The 14,203-nt window shown below is 39.2% G+C and overlaps 1 protein-coding gene across 2 annotated transcripts in view; it reads right to left on the bottom strand.

Moving 5' to 3' along the window:
* The window catches only part of Itch (itchy E3 ubiquitin protein ligase), a 103,053-nt gene that overhangs the window by 61,207 nt on the left and 27,643 nt on the right, over positions 1–14,203 (bottom strand). For both annotated transcript variants that reach the window (XM_070007098.1, XM_070007099.1), the window contains exons 4-8: positions 13,431–13,572; positions 10,502–10,626; positions 9,255–9,392; positions 4,170–4,215; positions 1,667–1,824 (exon numbers count right to left, since the gene is read on the bottom strand). In XM_070007098.1, coding sequence (XP_069863199.1) covers positions 1,667–1,824; positions 4,170–4,215; positions 9,255–9,392; positions 10,502–10,626; positions 13,431–13,572 — 609 coding nt within the window. The remainder of the gene's footprint in view (positions 1–1,666; positions 1,825–4,169; positions 4,216–9,254; positions 9,393–10,501; positions 10,627–13,430; positions 13,573–14,203) is intronic.

Genomic DNA, 14,203 nt, shown 5'->3' with positions numbered 1-14,203 from the left:
TAGAGTGCTTGCCTAGCATGCTTGAAGCCCTGGGTTCTATTCCTCAGCACCACATAAATAGAAAAAGCCAGAAGTAGCACTGTGGCTCAAGTGGTAGAGTGCTAGCCTTGAGCAAAAGCTCAGAGACAGTACCCAGGCTTGAGTTCAAGCCCCAGGACTGGCCAAAAAATAAAGATGCAGATGAAAATGAAACAAAAGGGGCTAGGAAGGTGGCTCAGTGGTAGAGCGCTTGCCTTGCATGCATGAGGCCCTGGGTTCCATTCCTCAGCACCACATAATCAGAAAAAAAAGCCGGAAGTGGCACTGTGGCTCAAGTGGTAGAGCACTAGCCTTGAGCTGAAGAACTGAGGGACAGTGCCCAGGACCAGAGTTCAGGCCCCAGGACCAGACCCCCCCCAAAAAAAAAAAAAAAAAAAAGAAAATGAAAGAAAAATAATAGAGATGGCAATATCTCCTTTGTTCATGGTTTAGCTCTGGTCTACCCTATGTCTCATTATTAATTATAATGCATATATAGATTCTAATTTCATGATACCACAGGGAATTAAAATGATTTTACTAATTGATTTCTGTGGTGCTGGTGATTAACTTAGGACCATATACAGAAGTACCACTGTGGCTGTGGCTCAAGTGGTAGAGCACTTGCCTTGAGCTAAAGAGCTCAGGGACAGCCCAGGCCCAGAGTTCAAGACTCACGACTGACCAAAAAATACAATACACACCAAAAAAACTTTTAATACATTGTTAACATGATTATCTACAGAGAAGCAAAACACATGTACAATTAAACATAAACTTATTCAATAAAATAATTTGTGGACAAACCATTTTTCTAATAACTGGTTTAATTCTCATTCCCTACCTACATAATACCATAAGAAATAATAAAATGTTAAGTGAATATTTGTTATAGCTAAATAGAAAAATGAATATTCTGCCTGTGTTTACAGTTTTACTACATGAAATATGTTTATTTGTTGCATAGTTGTTGGTTCAAAATCTGATTACCATTTACCACGGTCATCTTTCTAAGGACAATATGGGAAGCAACCAAATTAATGACTATAAGACATTCTTACATGTCTTATAGTTACAAATCATGCTAAAAAGTTACAATCTTTTTTTTTTTTTTTTTTGGTCGGTCGTGGGGCTTGAACTCTGGGCCTGGGCGCTGTCCCTCAGCTCTTCAGCTCAAGGCGAGCGCTCTACCACTTGAGCTACAGCGCCACTTCCGGTTTTCTGGTGGTTTATTGGAGATAGGAGTCTCGCGGTCTTTCCTGCCTGGGTTGGCTTTGAACCGCGATCCTCAGATCTCAGCCTCCTGAGTAGCTAGGATTACAGGCGTGAGCCACCAGCGCCCGGCTAAAAGTTACAATCTTATCTGTAGTCAATACTTTATTTTCAATTATTCAATTTTCATTCTCAATAGACCAATGTTTCTGTAACTTCACTCCTGGAAGAAAAACTTAAGACAAAGGCACTTACTTTCTGGGTTATCTACTCAAAGATCTTTCTGAACACAAATCTGAAATGTAACACACACACACACACACACATACAATCAGTAAACTGACTTCAGAAAAGCTAGTAATTGATATCCTGTGGATTAATAACCAAATAGAATGTTATTTACAAAATGGTATTGAAAGCTAAGGTACACACACACCTGGTCTTCGAGGTGTGGGTGGAGGTGGTCGTGAAGGTCTTGGAGGTCTAGAAGGCTTAAACCCACCATTGGAGAGTGATGGAGAATTGTTCCCATTGGTTCTCCTATTTTCACCAGACCCTGAATCATCAGGGTCATCTGATCCATTTGTGTTCACTCTAGGTTAGGAGGAAGGAAGAAAAAACAAATATCCTTTGAATGTATGTATGTATGTATATATGTATGTATATATTTGTGTATGTATCAGTCCTAGGTGCTGTCCCTGAACTTTTTTTTTTTTTTGGGGGGGGGGGTCTGGTCGTGGGGCCTGAACTCTGGGCCTGGGTGCTGCTGTCCCTCAGCTCTTCAGCTCAAGGATAGTGTTCTACCACTTGAGCCACAGCACCACTTCTGGCTTTTTTCTTTTTGCTTATGTGGTGCTAAGGAATGGAATCCAGGGCCTCATGCATGCAAGGCAAGCGTTCTACCACTGAGCCACCTTCCCAGCCCTGTCCCTGAACTTTTTTGCTCAAGGCTAACACTCTACCAGAGCCACACCTCCACTTCAAACTTCTTGGTAGTTAATTGGAGAGTCCCACAGACTTTACTGCCTGGGCTGCGATCCTCAGATCTCAGCCTCCTGAGTAGCTAGGATTATAGGCATGAGTCACTGGCACTTTTGAATTAAAAAAAAAAATTTTTAAGGCAGAAAGACCAAAATTACCAGTCATTATCAGACTACTTATCATACTATTATTACATTATTAGGTATACCTAATTCAGATTTCAAATAAATCTTTGGAAGGCCTTGTATAAACAGGAATAAAGTCAAGTTGTCAAAATCCCAAATCTTAGAGGAAAAAAGCACTACTTTATCACAAGCATAGGTAACTTTGTTATCATTGTGTTCTTGGTTTCTATTGGCTATTAATGTTAATGCAAGTTTGAAGACAAGCTATCCTGTGCCAGGAAAAAGAAGGCACTGTATCCAGTTGCCTACTGACGTTTTCATAAAGATGTCATTACTTTAAGCAATGACATCAACAAAACAGAAGGAAGGACACTATCAGGCATTATTAGGTAGGAAACTATTACTACCGTCTTAGTTAGAAACCAGAACATAAGCTGGGTGCTGGTGGCTCAGATCTGTAATCCTAGCTACTCAGGAGGCTGAGATCTGAGGACCGAGGTTTGAAACCCGCCCGGGCAGGAAAATACATGACACTCTTAATCACAGAAAAAGCTGGAAGCTGTGCTATAGCTCAAGTGGTAGAATACTGTCCTTGAGCAAAAGAAGCTCAGGGATAGTACCTAACCCCAGAGTTCAAGGCCCAGGACCAGTTTTAAAAAAAGAAAAAAAAAAAAGAAACCAGAATATAAGAAGCCAGTTGGAAGATGCATCAGCTGCAATTTTGACTCTACTACTTGCAAATCCATCAGGGTATTCAACTAATATCTCTGGTCCATCAGATAATATTTTTTTAATTTAATTGATTAATTAATTTATTTTTGGGGTCTGTCATGGGGCTTCAACTCTGGGCACTGTCCCTAAGATCTTCAGCTCAAGGCTAGGGCTCTACCACTTGAGCCAGAGTACCATTTCCAGCTTTTTCTGTTTACATGGTACTGAGGAATCGAACCCAGGGCCTAGTACATGCGAGGCAAGCACTGAGCCACCTTCCAGCCCCATTGGATAAGGTTTTTTTTTAAATGGTCATATATATGTTTTTTTTTTTTAACTGTGAAAATACTGTACAGAGGGGTTACAATTACATGGGCAAGATAATGAGTACATTTCTTATCAAGCATTGTAGCCTCCTCCTTTGCCATCGGATAAGTTTAACAAAATCTATTCCATCAACAAATTTGTAGCCTGGTGGCTCACGCCTATAATCCTAGCAACTCAGGAGGTTGAGATCTGAGGATCATGGTTCAAATCCAGACTGTGCAGGAAAGTCTGTGAGATTCTTCAATAAACCACCAGAAAACCGGAAGTGGCATTATGGCTCAACTGGTAGAGCACTCGCCTGGAGCCAGCACTGGCCTTGAGAGTCAAAGAGCTCAGGGAGAGTGCCCAGGCCCAGAGTTCAAGCACCACAACTGAGGAAGGAAGGAAGGAAGGAAGAAATATGAGCTATCAGGTAGTGAATCATTTTTTGTTGTGCATATACGTTTTCTTTTCTTTTTTTGGGTCCGGTCGTGGGGCCTGAACTCTGGGCCTGGGCGCTATCCCTCAGCTCTTCAAGACCAGCGCTCTACCACTTGAGCCACAGCACCACTTCCGGCTTTTTTCTTATGTGGTGCTGAGGAATCAAACCCAGGGCCTCGAGCATGCAAGGCAAGTGCTCTACCACTGAGCCACCTTCCCAGCCCCACGTTTTATTTTCAATAAAAAAGTGAACATATACTTAAGTTGTATTACATGATTTTTTTTAACCAATCTGAAACTGCAATTTTAATAAATTTACATTAATTCTCCCTTGTATCTCTTTGCATTTTGTGGTGCGAAGCAATATACTCTTACCTTGTTTCATCCTTGGGTCTAGAGCCATCCTCATTCTGTGAGGTACCTTTAACATCAATAAAATTTAAGTAAAATTAGTTTAAAAAGAGTCTCCTATATATGTCATGTAAGCAAAGCTTTTTATTAAATATTTCTTTTTTTCTTTTTTTTTTTTGGGGGGGGGGTCCGGTCATGGAGCCTGAACTCTGGGCCTGGGCGCTGTCCCTCAGCTCTTCAGCTCAAGGCTAGGGCTCTACCACTTGAGCCACAACACCACTTCTGGCTTTTTTCTTTTTGCTTATGTGGTGCTGAGGAATCGAACCCAGGGCCTCAGGCATGCAAGGCAAGCACTCTACCACTGAGCCACCTTCCCAGCCCCTTATTAAGTATTTCTAGTAAAGAATGTATCACTTAAATTAAAAACTGAGTTTTCCAGGAAGAATGTGCTAAATGTTCTTATAATTGAAATGTCTTACCAAAATTTTATACAAATGTTTATCATTATGAGTAAAAGGTTAATTAGCTAAAGTATAATATTCATAAACTACTTTTCCCTTTTTTGTTATGTTTAACTCTAAATCAAATCTAACATTTGTTCAACTTTTATACCCTAAATACTTCAAGAAAAATGATTTAAAAAAAATAATCATTAAAACAAAACTCTGAAAAGAACAAAACTATTACAACTGTCTATTATATATAGGACCCTTAAATAGGTACAAAGAAAACAGCTTTTTTTTTTTTTTAACTCTGGGCCTGGGCACTGTCCCTCAGCCCTTCAGGTAAAGGCAAGCGCTCTATCACTCTAGCCACAGCACCACTTGTGGTTTTCTGGTAGTTTATTGAAGATAAGAGTCTCATGGAGGGGCTGGGAAGGTGGCTCAGTGGCAGAGTGCTTGCCTTGCATGCATGAGGCCCTGAGTTCGATTCCTCAGCACCACATACGCAAAAAAAAAAAAAAAAAGAGTTTCATGGACTTTCCTGCCTAGGCTGGCTTTGAACTGTAATCCTGAGATCTCAGCCTCCTGAGGAGCTGGGATTACAGGAGTGAGCAACCAGCACCTGGCATGCTTTTAAGAATAAGAATGGCATAAAACAACTCTAAGAGGGCTGGGAAGGTGGCTCAGTGGTAGAGCGCTTGCCTTGCATGCATGAGGCCCTGGGTTCGATTCCTCAGCACCACATAAGCAAAAAGAAAAAAGCTGGAAGTGGCACTGTGGCTCAAGTGGTAGAGCTCTAGCCTTGAGCTGAAGAGCTGAGGGACAGCGCCCAGGCCCAGAGTTCAGGCCCCACGACCAGACCCCCCCCAAAAAAAAAAAAAAAAAAAGTTAAAACAACTCTAAGAGTGAAGATAAATGCCAAAATGTTTATGCTTCTGTTTTTTTTTTTTTTGTTTTTTTTTTTTGGGTCCGGTTGTGGGGCTTGAACTCTGGGCCTGGGCGCTGTCCCTCAGCTCTTCAGCTCAAGGCTAGCGCTCTACCACTTGAGCCACAGTGCCACTTCTGGCTTTTTGCTTATGCGGTGCTGAGGAATCGAACCCAGGGCCTCATGCATGCAAGGCAAGCACTCTACCACTGGGCCACCTTCCCAGCCCCTATGCTTCTGTTTTTATGCTGGTTTTGGAGGTTAAACTCAGGACCCTATGCTCTTGCTTAGCTTTTTCCTCAAGGTTATCATTCTACCACTTGGATCACACCTTCACTTCAACTGTTCATGTTTTCTTTCGGTTTTATTCATGGGAAATATTCCTTGGACTTTGTCAAAACTAAGTGTTAAAAGGAAGCTGTTAGAGATGGGCAAACAGATAGTAGAAAAAATAGGTTTTAGACACAGGAAAACAAAGTATAGAAACAAGAATTCAATGGTCTAAATGTATTTGGTAAGGAACAATACTCCTTGGCTACAGTAATGTTTCAAACAGTACAATCATCATTACATTACACTAGAGCAGAGTAATGGATTAATTCAATAAAAAGATGGGGAGTCAAACATACTACACTGTACTTAGCAAGTATCTGATCCAGTCTAATAATATACCTTTCATTTTTTTCTTTTGCAGAGCTGAAGGTAGAATCATACATTTTAAAAATGATACAGGGAAATGGATAAATAAAATAAAATATTACATACTTACACAATGAAAAGTACTCATTAAAAAACAACTACTGAGGGGCTGGGAAGGTGGCTCAGCAGTAGATTGCTTGCCTCACATGCATGAGGCCCTGGGTTCAATTCCTCAGTACCACATAAACAAAAAAAACAAAAAAAAAAGGCCGGAAGTGGCACTGTGGCTCAAGTGGTAGTGTGCTAGCCTTGAGCTGAAGAGCTCAGGGACAGTACACAGACCTAGAGTTCAAGCCGCATGGCTGACCAAAAAACAAAACAAAAAAAAACAACTACTGAAACATGTTCATGCTTAGATAAACCTCAAAAATGTGCAATGAGAAGCCAGGTGCTGGCTTAATTCTAGCTATTCCAGAGGCTGAAATCTGAGTATCACAATTCAAAACAAGGCAAGGAAGTCCATATGGAACTATGGCTCAAGTGGTATAATGCACCAGCTGTGATGGAGAAAAACTGAGTAAGAGCATAAGGCCTTGAGTATAAGTTGGTATACCTTCATTTACCTTAACAACCCAATCTGGCCGGGTGCTGGTGGCTCATGCCTGTAATCCTAGATACTCAGGAGGCTGAGATCTGAGGATCACAGTTCAAAGCCAGCCCGGGAGGGGCTGGGAAGGTGGCTCAAGTGGTAGAGCCCTAGCCTTGAGCTGAAGAGCTGAAGGACAGCCCCCAGGCCCAGAGTTCAGGCCCCACAACCAGACCCAAAAGAAAAAAAAAAAGCCAGCCTGGGCAGTAAAGTCTGTGAGACTCTTATCTCCAATGAACCACCAGAAATCCGGAAGTGGCGCTATGGCTTAAGTGGTAGAGCACTCGCTTTGAGCTGAAGAGCTGAGGGACAGAGCCCAGGCCCAGAGTTCAAGCCCCACAACTGGGAAAAAAAAAAAAATCTGAATATATTAAAAAAAAAATCTGGAAGAAACTTTGGGACTATGTTATAAGTCTTGCTATAATAAAAGTCATGAGTTAAAAAGAAAGTAGGAAGGGCTGGGAAGTTGGCTCAGTGGTAGAGCGCTTGCCTTGCATGCCTGAGGCCCTGGGTTTGATTCCTCAGTACCACCTAAGCAAAAAAAAAAAAAAAGTAGGATGTCCTACTTTTCAGACCCCATAACTGACAAAAAATAAATAAATAAATAAATAAAGAGCAATAGTACCAAACAATTCCAAAATGTTTTATAATATAGTTCTATGTAAACAAAAAGTTCTTTTGAGCTGGGAAGGTAGCTCAGTGGTAAAGTGCTTGCCTTGCATGCATGAGGCCCTGGGTTCGATTCCTCAGCACCACATAAGCACAAAAAGCTGGAAGTGGTGCTGTGGCTCAAATGGTAGAGCACTAGCCTTGAGCTAAAGAGCTGAGGGACAGTGCTCAGGCCCAAAGTTCAGGCCCCACAACCAAAAAAAAAAAGAAAAATTCTTTGTTAGATTAATCAAGGGAAATATTAATCTGTTCCTTGTCTTAAGGACTCTGAAATCTGTGGTAAAAGTAAAAAAAACAGCACATTACTAAGTGAGGAAAATATCTGTTAGAGATCTACTGGCAAGAAGTTTTATTAAACATATTATCAGATGCTCAGGTATCACCAGAAACTTTCTTTAATTGTGGTTTAGGTTTAGTCACCTTTAGCAAAACCCAATAAATCATAAATTCTAATATACCAGCATACATATAAGCTATTGGTTTTGTCATAAAAACAGAAAACTCTGAGAAATGGAAGAAGGATGGCAAATGGTTTTCAGCTTATATTGTTTATCTGATATAGTACTTACAAGGATTTGGACTTGTATCTAAAACTCAACAAGAACTTGTTTTGTCTAGAGTACGTGCAGCTAAAAATACTATATCAGGCTAGGAAGGTGGCTTAGGGGTAGAGTGTTTGTCTTGCATGCATGAAGCCCTGGGTTCAATTCCTCAGTACCACATACACAGAAAAAGCCGGAAGTACCAGGCACCAGTGGCTCACGCCTGTAATCCTATAGCTACTCAGGAGGCTGAGATCTGAGGATCACAGTTCAAAACCAGCCAGGCAAGAAAGTCTGTGAGACTCTTTATTTCCAATAAACCACCAGAAAACTGGAAGTGGCACTGTGGCTCAAGTAGTGGTAGAGTGCTAGCCTTGAGCTGAAGAGCTCAGGGACAGTACCCAAGCCCCGAGGTCAAGCCCCATGACAGACAAAAAAAAAAAAATAAAGTATAAATGGTTTTGGTTCATAGAAAGAACACATTAAAAAGAAATCATTTAAAGTGACCAAAGTCTTTGTAAACAAGAAATAACATGTTGGTTTTCTGAAAAAGAATCACAACAAGCCAGACACTGATGGCTCATGCATATAATCCTAGCTTCTCAGGAGGCTGAGATATGAAGATCAGCAATTGAAGCCAGCCAGAATGGACAGGAAAGTCCATCAGACTCTTTTTTTTTTAATATATTTTTATTGTAAAAATACTGTACAGAGGGGTTACAGTTACATGAGTAGGGTTATGAGTACATTTCCTATCGAGCATTGTCACCTCCTCCTTTGTTTTTTACCCTATCATCCCTTCCCTCCCCACCTCCCCAAATCCTTCCTCCCACCCTGAATTTGTAAGGTTCATTTTCAACACAGTGTCTTATACTCCATCAGACTCTTATCTCCTTATCTCCAACTAACCATCAGAAAAACGGAAGTGGCACTGTGGACTAACATGGTAGTGTGCAAAAAAGCTCAAGGAGTGTCCAGGCCCTGAGTTCAAACCCCAAAACTGACCAAAAAAAAAAATCACAATAATCACATTTACAGATAGCATACTACAGTGGCAATTTCCATTTTTATTATTATTTATTGTTTATTATTTTATTTTGGTGGTACTAAGGATGAACTCAGGGCCTCCTAAGATTTGAACCACATCCTGTCCTACACTGGTTATTTGATGCATACCTTATTGTGAGTTTGAGGCTAGCCTAGACAACAGAGTGAGACCCTATATCAAAAAAAGTAAACACTTACTTTCTGAACATGTAGTTTCACCATTAGTAACAACATCAGCATCTAACTGCAGCCCATCAAGACAAATTGACAAGTCTCCTATTGTCTCTGTTGGCTCTTTGTCACCTACAAGCTGCAAAGTCACAACCACTTCTTCAACTGAAAGAGCAAGATTATACAAAAAAATTTCATTTTTCCTTTAAACCATCTTAAGAATCTAATTTAATTAAAACCTATACATGTGTTATAGAAATCATTTTACTATATATGTCACCAAAGATTTGAAATCTTTTTTAGTCAAAGCATTGTATTTAAAGATAGCTCTGAGCCGGGCACCGGTGGCTCACACCTGTAATTTTAGCAACTCAGGAGGCTGAGATCTGAGGATTGAGGTTCAAAGCTAGCCCCGGCAGAAAAGTCTGTGAGACTCTTATCTCCAAAAAACCACCAGAAAACCAAAAGTGGCACTGTGGCTCAAGTGGTAGAATGCTTTCCTTGAGCTGAAGAGCTGAGGGACAGAGGCCCAGGCCCAGAGTTCAAGTTCCACAACTAACAACAACAAAAAAAGATAGCTTTGCTAATGTCTAATATCCATAATGTAAAATATTAAACATCTCAATTTATTACATCTCTTATATTCATTCTATCTTTGTAAGGCTGCAGAACAAAATGAGCCAGCATGACAACAAAGATTATTTATTGAAATATACTTTGATTATAATAGAGGAAACCAAAACTTAAGAATGGTTTATATCTAATAAAATTTATACAAATAAGAAAATTCTTAAAAATAAGATTTAGATAATCAAGGAAGGATTAGGAGGGGGGGGGAAAAAAGTATGTCTACAGGCTCACACCTGTAATCTTAGCTACTCAAGAGGCTGAGATTTAAGGATCACAATTTGAGGACAACTGTGGCAGAAAAAGACCATGAGACTCTTTTGTCCAATTAACCACCAAAAAGCTAGAAGCAGAACTGTGGCTCTCAAGTGATAGAGTACCAGCCTTCAGCAAACAAGTTAAGTGAGAAGTCAAGTTGCTGAGCTTGAGCCCCAGTATCAGGACCAAGAAAGAAAAAAGAAAAACAATGTTTACTAAAAATACTTGATCCAAAATGAATGGTGAAACCAAGGCTATTCAAATACTTTAAACAAGTATTCTCAAAGGCAAATATATTTTAACAAGAGTCATTCTGCATATTTGGTATATAAATTTCTTCCAGAAAAAATAAAAGCTAACCATAATTTCTGTGGTTTTAACATACATACGTTTCATATTGTTTGACTTTAATGTTTCATAAACATCTAGTGCAGCAGTTCCCAACAAAACATCAGATTTCAGTGTCTGGTGACTCCACACACGAAAACGTAATTTACTCACAGGGGTAACAATACTAGAAGAGAAAAAAGGGGGAAAATATTATTTTCATTAAATATCACAATAGGATTCTAAATAAATTCTAAATAAATTATAATTAACTTTTAATTCAGTGTCCTTACAATTTATTGTAGAACCAATACTGGCCTATGTTCTATAATCTTACAAAAATTGTACTTGAATGCAACATGCTTACATGGTCAGTTTTGTTTGTGGTTGACCTACAAGAGGAACTTCACACACAAATACATTAGCAAAAAATTTAAATGCTTACAATGTTTAAAATGCTAAGGAGAGAGTTTAGTGAAATATTACAGTGTACCAATAAATATAATAAACTTTGTGTCCATTTAAAAATTAATATTGCAGGGCACCTATAATCCTAGCTACTCAGAGGATGAGATTTGAGGATCTTGGTTCAAAGCCAGCCTGGGCAGGAAAGTCCATGAGATTCTTATCTCTAATAAACCACCAGAAAACCAAAAGTGGCAATGTGGGCTCAAGTGGTAGAGTGCTCTCCTTGAGCTGAAGAGCTGAGGAACAGTGCCCAGGCCCAAAGTTCAAGCCCCACAACTGACAAAAAATAAAATAAAATAAATAAAACAATTTTTTTCAGCTGAATTCTAGAAAGCAGGCTGGAAAGACTGCTAAATAGTTATGTTAAGTAGTGTTAAAATTGCTAAAAATTGAAACACTTGAGCTGTAAATTCTACCAAATACCTGGGGCTCCATAATAATACCACCATATAGGGCTACAATGGAAATTTCTTTTTTCTTAACTTCTGAACTAAGGACTGCATAGCATTAATAGCCTCAAAATATATAGTTAGTAAGCACTGACAGCATTTGGGGGGAAAAATGAGCATTCAGTCTATTATTAAGCTAAAACTTCTGGCTGTTATGAAACCTTTGATCTTTTACAGATTTCACTTAAAAAAAAAACCACAAAATTTACATATTTAACTCTTTTGTGGGTAGGATACTGAGTTTTTAGTTTTTGGTCTCAACATTTGCCAGGCAGGTGCTCTATTACTTGAGCTCTACCTTTAGCTCTTTTTTTTTGTTTTGCTTTAGTTATTTTTCAGATAGTGTGTCACATTTTTTGCCCTAGATATATTATAATCCTAAGTAGTTGGGATTATAAAAGCACATCACTGGCAGGCACCAGTGGCTCACAACTACAATACTAGCTACTTAGGAGGCTTAGATCTAAGGACGGAGGTTTGAAGCCAAGCCAAGCAAAAAAAAGTCCATGACAGTCTTATTTCTAATTAACCAGTCTATAATTCTCTTTAGTGGGTACTCAATGACAGGCTAGTTATTATACCAACATTTGGAACTTTGTCAACTAAGTGCTGAAAACTGAGCTTTACCTTACTTTTACAAATTCATTCCACAGATAAAAATATCAACGTAAGTTGGGCATAGTGGCTCATGCCTGTAATTTCAGCTCAGGAGGTAGAGATCAGCAAGATCACATTTCCAGGCCAGCCCTGACAAATAGTGAGGGCTCATCTTAACAAGTCGGGCATAGAGGTAAGTACCAACAGTCCTAACTAAATATAGATAGGAGAGAATCATTGTTTGAGGCTGGCCCTATGTAAAAATTTAAGATCTACCTGAAAAATAACAAAAACAAAACACATGCTCAAATAGTCAAGCAAGCACAAGGCCTGATTTCAACACCAGTACCACCAAAAAGAAAAAAGAGAATTCCACAATATAAAGATATATACATGAATAATACTTCACTAGCCAAATTATCAGAGTTTTACAAAATTATAGAAACCAACTAGTCTATCAATAGGGAACCATTAAAATATAGTATATACCTATATTAATGTACACCTATATTATGTAGTTAATGAGAAATATTAGACCTAGTTGTACTCAGTTGGAAAGATAACCATAATATCTCTCTCACACACACATGCACACGCACACACACACACGCATGCATGCATATAATTTTGTGTATGTGTGTGCTAGTACTGAGGCTTGAACTCAGGGCCTGAACACTAACCGTTAGCTTTTGTGATCAAGCCTGATGCTCTACAACTTGAGTCACAGCTCTGCTTTCTGCTTTTTGGTTAAATGGAGATAAGAGAGTTTCACAGACTTTGTGCTGGTTTTTGAACTGCAATCTTCAGATCTCAGCCTCCTGAGTAGCTAGGATTACAGGGGTGAGCCATCAGCACCTAACCAACTATCTCATATATACATATATATGTATATATTATTATATATATATATTTGTTTTGTTTTTGTTTTTTGTTTTTGCCAGTCATGGGGCCTGAGCTTCTGGGCCTGGGTGCTGTCCCTCAGCTCTTCAGCTCAAGGCTAGCACTCTACCACTTGAGCCACAGAGCCACTTCTGGCTTTTTTTTCTGCTTATTTGGTGCTGAGGAATCGATCTCAGGGCCTCATGCATGCAAGGCAAGCACTCTACCACTGAGCCACCTTCCCAGCCCACTATTATATATTTTTAAGACAGGGTTCATTATGTAATCTAGGTTGGCCTTGTACTCCTCTTGGCTTAAGTGAAAAAAGCTAGGGGACAGCACCTAAGCCCTGAGTTCAACCTCCAATACCAACATAAAAAGTAAAGAGGGGAGCGGAAAGGGAAAGAGGGAGACAGAGAAGGAAAAGGAAGAGTAAACGGATAGGGAGAGGGACTAGAAAAACAGGAGCAAGTTCTAGGGACTAGGGGGAAAAGTGTATGAGATTACAAAGAAAAAAGAACAAAGAATTAAGTGTATTAAAGCTGCATTTCTATTCACCAACTAAATGTTATACCATAGGAAATACTTTTAAACTTACACTGTAAGGGGTTGCTTCCATTTGGGACTGTTTGTATTGTTACACTTTTCTGTCTTCTTTGACTGTCCATCTACTATGACTTCTACATAAGGACTTGGTCCAAACCAATTCTTTTTATTTTCTTTAAGTTTTGCTGAGATGACTGTAAAAGAAAAAAAAAATTTCAATATTTAAGATGTTAATTCAGTCCTCAAATCAACTTAATTCCATTCAAAATTAAGCAGATTATGTTTACTCAGAGAAGTAGTTTTGTTTTAAGGTATTTGCTAATTTTATTTGTATAACCTTTAGGTTTCCTCCAACTTCCTAAGGAAATACTGGACTCCCCCAAATCAACCATCAAGACTCTGACTAATTTGCAATAACTAGTATATGTTTGAGACAAGCAGAAAAGGTCAGATAAGTTGATGTTAGGGAAATGAACCCCAAGGTAAGTATTCACATGTTTTTTCTTTCATGTGATTGTTTCTAACATATTTATAAGATGATTTCTTTGTTGCTTTGTATGTCCCTCCCCCACAATATAACCCCTGCTTTCACTGTATTTGATGTTGGTATAATTTTTGGCGGGGAAGGGAAAAAAAATCGTTTAAATAGGGATACAGGTGGACCCATTGCAACAAAGAGAAGTACAAGTCATTATGTTGAAAAACGAACTTTACAACTTTTTTTGGGGGGGGAATGTGGGGGCGGGGGGGATAGGAATGGATAGGAAGGGGAAACAAAGGAGGCAACAATGCTTGATAAGAAATGTACTCATTGGGGCTGGGAAG

The sequence above is a fragment of the Dipodomys merriami genome, unplaced genomic scaffold (genome assembly GCF_024711535.1).
Source record: "Dipodomys merriami isolate MVZ:Mamm:240054 unplaced genomic scaffold, mDipMer1.0.p SCAF_7, whole genome shotgun sequence".
In the NCBI taxonomy this organism is placed as follows: Eukaryota; Metazoa; Chordata; class Mammalia; order Rodentia; family Heteromyidae; genus Dipodomys; species Dipodomys merriami.
Note: the sequence above shows the minus strand (reverse complement) of the source record. Positions and strands in the feature narration are given on the sequence as shown.